This window comes from Bombina bombina, chromosome 7, assembly GCF_027579735.1.
Source record: "Bombina bombina isolate aBomBom1 chromosome 7, aBomBom1.pri, whole genome shotgun sequence".
Taxonomy (NCBI): domain Eukaryota; kingdom Metazoa; phylum Chordata; class Amphibia; order Anura; family Bombinatoridae; genus Bombina; species Bombina bombina.
Genome location: NC_069505.1, coordinates 615,246,235 through 615,254,633, shown reverse-complemented (window position 1 = coordinate 615,254,633; position 8,399 = coordinate 615,246,235). Strand labels below are relative to the sequence as shown.

The window sequence follows — 8,399 nt, the reverse complement described above, 5'->3', positions numbered from 1 at the left end:
TTCCTATGGGGAAATCGTGCACGAGCACGTTACACCAGCCCACCGCTGACTTTAAGCAGCATTGGTATTGAAGTGAAGTGTGGAGCAAAAGTTTGCTCTACGCTCACTTTTTGTCTTTTAACACCGGGTTTGTAAAAACTCGTAATACCAGCGCTGTAGGAAAGTGAGCAGTGAGAATAAACTGCTCGTTAGCACCGCACCCCTGTTACCGCAAAACTCGTAATCTAGGCGAAATTTTTTTCAGATGAACTGGTTATGTAAAGGAAAACACATATGATGAAAAGTCACCTTTTAAGTCTAGAGGAAAGGCTTATTCACCTTCAGCAAGGATAAGGCTTTTCAATGTTAGGACAGTCAAGCAGTGGGTGGCTGGGGTAGTGAATGCTGAATCAGTAGATAGCTTTGTCTATTGGTTATGACTCATAATGCAAAAAAAGAAGTCTGTTTAATGTATTAGTGATGATTAAGGGCCAGATTACAAGTGGAGCGCTAATTAGCGGTTTCGCTAGAGTGCTAACTTTGCTATCGGTAAACCTTTTGCGTGAGTCAGTTTGTGCTGGTATTACTAAAGTAAAAAGTTATTGCTCCAGCGCTAACCCGATTCGCAACAAAAAGCCAAACGTACAATGGTTATTACTACCGCAAGCTCAGGGTAGCGCTTAAACAAATAACCAGAGGTCAGAACTCTAGTTAACTTTTTAAATGTGCCCAAACTGCCCCCAAAGTACAGTGTCTAGTGCTTTTTAAACAAAACAGAAAAAACATAGTTGCATTTTTTAATTAAAAAACAGCTGCACTAGGCAGTATTTGGGGACTAAAGTTGACAGCTTTGGGATGTTAGAAAAATACGGCACTCAAAAGTGCCTTTACATTATGGTCTATGGGAACTTTGTGTTTCCAGTAAATATACATTTATATGCTTATATACTGTACATATATATTTATGTGTTAATATCTGTATAATTTTCCAAGAACAGGAGAACACCACCGCTTGAAAGTTAAAACAAGTATCTTTATTATAAATAATTTAAAAATGATACAGGACAGCAGTACCCTGTAATTAGTTAGAATAAGTGTAGCAAAATTGGCTTACGCGTTTCAGCATATAGCCGTAGTCATAGCCTGTTATTCTGCTAGACACCTTCATTTAAAAAGCACAATTTGATTGGGTATCAAAACTCCACCTCTAACTAATTAACCAATGCCCTGCGTGTAATTTGGTTGTCAAAGTTCAGCACAAGTGTTTAATAAGTCTGTTCGTAGAATTAATCCTAATGCTTAGGAACATATGAGCTGAAAGTATAACAAAACTAATCCAACTGCAGAATGACACTATGGACATGTGTCGATTGAGAGTATAAGACAAAACAGTGTGTATAATATTTACGTCAACCAAACAGCATAACAATGAGTTAGCTGCTTAATGGTTAACTCTGTGTCATGTTCACTTGATACTCTTGATTCTCAAAATAAGTGCATGATCAGTATAAAGAAATAAGTTAACCAATACTGTGTATGATATGTATTGTACTTGTTTGATCGTTTTGAACATTGAATTTGACACTATCTTGTGCATACTAAACCTACTATTGGTTATAGGATGCTAATACTAGAGGTAATGGAATGAGTTTCCTTATTGGATGTCACACAATCTCAAGTACAAAATGTAAGTTTATTGTTAGTTTGATTAATCTGTTAATCCAACAACCTAAAGCAGAAAGTTACAAACAAATGTTAATTAAAAGAGCATATCCAATAAGGCATAACTAGCTATAGAAGATTGATTTGGTTATTTCCTCCTTATTGAATAGGGGGAGGGCGAAAATACATAAAGATTTTAAATACCTCCCAATAGTTAATCAAATCTTATTTGGAGTTCAGACCCTCTGGATGTCTTGTCCTGAGTCTGAACATCCAGAAAGCCTCCCTTTTAGCCAACAGCTTCTCAATATTGCCTCCTCTTTTATGAAGTTTTACTTTTTCTATAGCAAACCATCGCAAAGTATGTATTGATCCCTTGTGCTTATTCTTAAAATGACAAACCAATGGAGTGCTAGACTTCCCTCTAGTGATGGTTGACAGGTGTTCCCTAATCCTTGATTTTATATCTCTAGAGGTAAGACCTATATATTGCATCCCACACTCAATGCAAAACAAAAGGTATATAACCTCAGTAGACATACAATTCATGCATGACTTGATCCTAAAGGTTTCCCCTGTCACGTTGCAGGAAAACATTTTGGTTTTAGTAAGATGCTCACATGGTTTGCATTTATTATGTCCACAGGGGTACATACCATTGCTAGTTAACCATGAAGATGGTCTGACAGATTCTGTCTTCAACATCGTAGGGGACAACAATGATCCCAATGTAGGATATTTCTGTATATACAAATAAATACAGTATATATGTATATAAGCATATACAAATATATGTATGTGTTAATATCTGTATATACAAATAAATACAGTATATATGTGTATAAGCATATACATATATATTTATGTGTTAATATCTGTATATACAAATAAATACAGTATATATGTGTATAAGCATATACATATATATTTATGTGTTAATATCTGTATATACAAATAAATACAGTATATATGTGTATAAGCATATACATATATATTTATTGTGATAATATCTGTATATACAAATAAATACAGTATATATGTTTATAAGCATATAAATATATATTTATGTGTTAATATCTGTATATACAAATAAATACAGTATATATGTGTATAAGCATATATATATATATATATATATATATATATATATATATATATATATATATATTTATGTGTTAATATCTGTATATACAAATAAATACAGTATATATGTGTATAAGCATATACAAATATATTTATGTGTTAATATCTGTATATACAAATAAATATAGTAAATATGTATGTAAGCATATGCATATATATTTATGTGTTAATATCTGTATATACAAATAAATACAGTATATATGTGTATAAGCATATACATATATATTTATGTGATAATATCTGTATATACAAATAAATACAGTATATATATATATATATATATATATATATATATATATATACATATACATATATATTTATGTGTTAATATCTGTATATACAAATAAATACAGTATATATGTATATAATCATATACATATATATTTATTGTGATAATATCTGTATATACAATTAATACAGTATATATGTTTATAAGCATATAAATATATATTTATGTGTTAATATCTGTATATACAAATAAATACAGTATATATGTGTATAAGCATATATATATATATATATATATATATATATATATTTATGTGTTAATATCTGTATATATAAATAAATACAGTATATATGTGTATAAGCATATACAAATATATTTATGTGTTAATATCTGTATATACAAATAAATACAGTAAATATGTATGTAAGCATATGCATATATATTTATGTGTTAATATCTGTATATACAAATAAATACAGTATATATGTATATAATCATATAATATATATTTATGTGTTAATATCTGCATATACAAATCTGCATATACAAATAAATACAGTATATATGTATATAAGCATATAATATATATTTATCTGTTAATATCTGTATATACAAATAAATACAGTATATATGTATATAAGCATATACATATATATTTATGTGTTAATATCTGTATATACAAATAAATACAGTATATATGTATATAAGCATATACATATATATTTATGTGTTAATATCTGTATATACAAATAAATACAGTATATTTATATATAAGCATATACATATATATGTATGTGTTAATATCTGTATATACAAATAAATACAGTATATATGTGTATAAGCAAATACATATATATTTATGTGTTAATATCTGTATATACAAATAAATACAGTATATATATAGTAAACTAATAGTTACATTGTATCTATCTTAGGATTTATTTTTATTTTGCATTCAAGTTTGTATTTATTTTAACTAGGTAGAGTAGTTTCTAAATAGTTATTAACTATTTAATAACTACCTAGCCAAAATAAATACAAATTTACCTGTAAAATAAAACCTAACCTAAGTTACACTAACACCTAACACTACACTACAATTAAATAAATTACCTAAATTACATACAATTAACTAAATTAACAACAATTACATCAATTAAATTAGCTAAAGTTAAAAAAAAAACCCACTAAATTACAGAAAATAAAAAACAAATTACAGATATTTAAACTAATTACACCTAATCTAATAGCCCTATTAAAATAAAAAAGCTCCCCCAAAATAACAAAAAACCCTAGCTTAAACTAAACTACCAATAGCCCTTAAAAGGGCCTTTTGTGGGGCATTGCCCCAAAGTAATCAGCTCTTTTACCTGGGAAAAAAATACTGTTGGGGGGTTGTTTGTATTTTTTTCCAGGTAAAAGAGCTGATTATTTTGGGGCAATGCCCCGCAAAAGGCCCTTTTAAGGGCTATTGGTAGTTTAGTTTAGGCTAGGGGTTTTTGTTAGTTGGGTTGTGCTTTTATTTATTTTGATAGGGCTGTTAGATTAGGTGTAATTAGTTTAAATATCTGTAATTTGTTTTTTATTTTCTGTAATTTAGTGTTTGTTTGTTTTTATTCTTTAGCTAAGTTAATTTAATTGATTTAATTGTTGTTAATTTAGTTAATTTTTTTAATTATAGTGTAGTGTTAGGTGTTGTAACTTAGGTTAGGTTTTATTTTACAGGTACTTTTGTATTTATTTTAGCTAGGTAGTTATTAAATAGTTAATACCTATTTAATAACTATTCTACCTAGTTAAAATAAATCCTAAGCTAGATACAATGTAACTATTAGTTACATTGTAGCTAGCTTAGGGTTTATTTTATAGGTAAGTATTTGGTTTTAAATAGGAATAATTTAGTTAATGATAGGAATATTTAGTTAGATTTCTTTTAATTATATTTAAGTTAGGGGATGTTAGGGTTAGACTTAGGTTTAGGGGTTAATAACTTTAATATAGTGGCAGCGATGTTGGGGGCGGCAGATTAGGGGTTAATAAATGTAGGTAGGTGGTGGCGATGTTAGGGATGGCAGATTAGGGGTTAATAAATGTAGGTAGGTTGCGGCGACATTGGGGGAGGGAGATTAGAGGTTAATAAATATAATGTAGGTGGCAGCGATGTTGGGGGCAGCAGATTAGGGGTTAATAAGTATAATGTAGGTGGCGGCGATGTCCGGAGCGGCAGATTAGGGGTTAATAAGAATAATGTAGGTGTCGGGGATGGCAGATTAGAGGTTAATAAGTGTAAGATTAGGGGTGTTTAGACTCAGGGTTCATGTTAGGGTGTTAGGTGTAAACATAAATATCTTTCCCCATAGGAATCAATGGGGCTGCGTTACTGAGTTATATGCTGCTTTTTTGCAGGTGTTAGACTTTTTCTCAGCCGGCTCTCCCAGTTGATTCCTATGGGGAAATCGTGTACAAGCACTTTCAACCAGCTTTTTTGTATTTCAAAGGCGGGTTTGTAAAAACCTGTAATACCAGCGCTGTAGGAAAGTGAGCGGTGAGAGAAAACTGCTCGTTAGCATCGCACCCCTGTTACCGCAAAACTCGTAATCTAGGCGAAAGTCTTTAAAAGTGCCTTTTGTAGGTCATTGACCTAAAGTGACCCAGCTATTTTGTTGAAATAAAAAAAATACTAACCCCCCAAAATAAAAAAAAAACTATCTAAAAGTACCCTGAAAAGGGCATTTGGCTAAACATTGCCCTATAAGGGCATTTGGCTCTTTTGCTGCCAAGTGAAAAAAATAAAATAAAACTAATCTTAAAAATCAATACCAACCCAAAAAAAAAAAAAACACAAACTTACCACTAAACTCCAAGATGGTCATCCATCTTCACCCTGGTTGTGGCAGAGGTTGCGGAGGCAGTGGTTGTCATCTTGCAGCCTTGAACACGGAGCCAGCTGCACACTGAATTTTTGAATATTTTTATATTGGGGGACTCTTGCATTCCTATTGTCTGATTTGCGTTTTTAAATTCAAATCTGCTAATAGAAAAAGCTTTCATTCTCTTTGCTGAGTTGAATTTTAACATGCAAATCAGCCAATAGGAATGCAAGGGTACCACAATATAAAAGGGGTACCTCACATTCAAAATTCAGTGTGCGGCTGATGACTGAATGAAGAGGACCTCTGTGTTCAAGGTTGCAAAATGAAGACCAATGCAGCTGCCACCTCGGCTCCCACCACCGGGATGAAGATGGAGTGCTTCAGGGATGAAGATAGAGCGCCGCCGCCATCATTTTCGGTGAGTACCATTTTGAGGTTTACTGGTAGATTTGTTTTATTTGGGTGTTGCCCTTTTTAGGACAATGCCCAGCCAAATGAACTTTTTAGGGCACTTTTTAGATTAGTTTTTTTAAAGATAGTTTTTTTTATTTTTTTAGGGGTAGGGGTTAATGATAAAAGGTGTTTTTTATTTCAAAAAAGACCTATTTGTAGTTTATTTTCAGAATAGGGTTTTTTATTTTAGGGTGTTTTTTATTTTGGGGTATTAGAACAGGCATAACTCTTTTTTATTTTTAGTAATGTGTTTGTTATTTTTTGTAAGGGTAGTGTTTTTTATTTTCTGTAATGGCAGTTTTTTTACTGTTATGTTAGTTGTTTTTTTACTGTAATGTTAGTTTTTATTATAATCATTTTTTTTTTTTTTTTTTTAAAGGAAGGTTAGATTTTATTTTATTTTAAGGTAAGTTTTTTTTTCTTTTTTTAAAGTTGTTTTTTTTATAAATGTGGGGTTAGATTATTTTGGGGTAACTTAGGGGTTGTTAGGTTAGGGGGTTTAGATGTTAGAGGGTTACTTTGCTTTGGGGGGCTGGTGGTTTAAGCGTTAGTAGTGTAGTGCAGACTTTGCGATGTGGGGTGTGAAGTGGTTTAGGTGTTAATAGTGTAGAACCATACTTTGCGGTATGGTGTGTGGTGGTTTAGGGGTTAATAGTGTAAAAGCATACTTTGAGTTGGGGCATGTGAAGGTTTAGGGGTTAATAGTGTAAAGGGATACTTTGCAATGTGAGGGGGTGGCAGTCATAGGGAGGTTTAGTGCAACTCTCTCTGTATTCTATTCATTCTTTATCCCAGTTTTATTCTTATAGTTAAACAATGTTTTGAAGGTCTTTTTAATGGCTTTCATGACCTCTCTATTTTTTAAGCTGTAGACTAGTGGATTTAACACTGGAACCACAGCAATATAAATTAATGAGAGGATTATATCTAGTTTCTGTGACTTTTCAGACTTTGGTTTCATGTTCATACTTATTGAGGTCCCACAAAATAAAATAACAACCATGAGATGTGAGGAACAGCTGGAGAACATCTTACTTCTTCCTCCTGAGGTCTGAATCTTCAGGATGGTCGATATGATGTAGATATAGGAGATTATGATGAGTACAAAAGGACAACATCCGCATAATACACCAGCAATACTGGTAAACATTATAATGTTTGTGGTGTCACTGCAAGAGATCTTTATCATAGTTTGAGGATCACAGAAGAAATGGTTAATGTCATGTACATCACAGAATCTCAAGTTAGTCACCATCAAAGTTAAAAATAATGATACAATGCTTCCAAAAAACCAGGAGGAACTGGCTAAAAGAATACACATCATTTTGTTCATAATGAGTATATAATGCAGAGGAACACAAATAGCCACATAGCGGTCATAAGCCATGAAAGACAATAATACAAATTCTACAGTAACACATAATGCAAAGAAATACAGCTGTACAATACAGCTTGAGATAGAAATGCTGGTATCTCCGGTGACAGTGGTGACAAAAAGTTTTGGCAAAACCGTAGAGACGTATACGATGTCTTCAACTGACAGATTGCACAGGAAGAAATACATTGGTGTGTGAAGTTGAGACACCAGGCACACAGCTGCAGTAATCATTAGGTTACCAAGCACAGCCAGCAGATACATGATAAAAACTCCTGTACATACTACAGCTTGGTTGTTTGTGGTAGCAAAAAATGACACTAGGAAGAATTCTGTTAGTGATGTGCTGTTTGTTACAGTTGCACTTGGGGTATTTCCTTTTGTAAAGGGGAGAAATAAATTGTTATTTGTCATAGAGATGTTATTTTTTCATTTTGTCCTGAAGAATATTTGTATTTATTATTTAATATTGATATCTGTGTGTGTTCTAAAATTATTTTATTTTTTCCCCTTTTCTTACTAACATCAGTATAAAGATCATTTGGACCTTGTGTACCATCAACTTGATCTTTTTACAAAATAATACCTAGTATATTTACTGAAAAGTTAATCCAAGTCTAAACATTTTTAAAACAAATTAACATCTTGTTTGCTACAATTGTTTTTCAATTGCCAAATTCCACCC

The 8,399-nt window shown here is 31.7% G+C and overlaps 1 protein-coding gene across 1 annotated transcript; it reads right to left on the bottom strand.

The window, feature by feature from the left end:
* Positions 1–6,760: 6,760 nt before the first annotated feature.
* On the bottom strand, positions 6,761–8,128 carry LOC128636712 (olfactory receptor 1G1-like). Its single transcript, XM_053689699.1, has one exon. It carries the CDS (start codon positions 8,126–8,128, stop codon positions 7,115–7,117), a length of 1,014 nt encoding a protein of 337 aa, XP_053545674.1. The 3' UTR covers positions 6,761–7,114.
* Positions 8,129–8,399: the final 271 nt, after the last annotated feature.

What these genes read in the sequence shown, in the direction of transcription:
- LOC128636712 (XM_053689699.1), bottom strand. Translation starts at nt 8,128, where the DNA reads ATGACAAATAACAATTTATTTCTCCCCTTTACAAAAGGAAATACCCCA.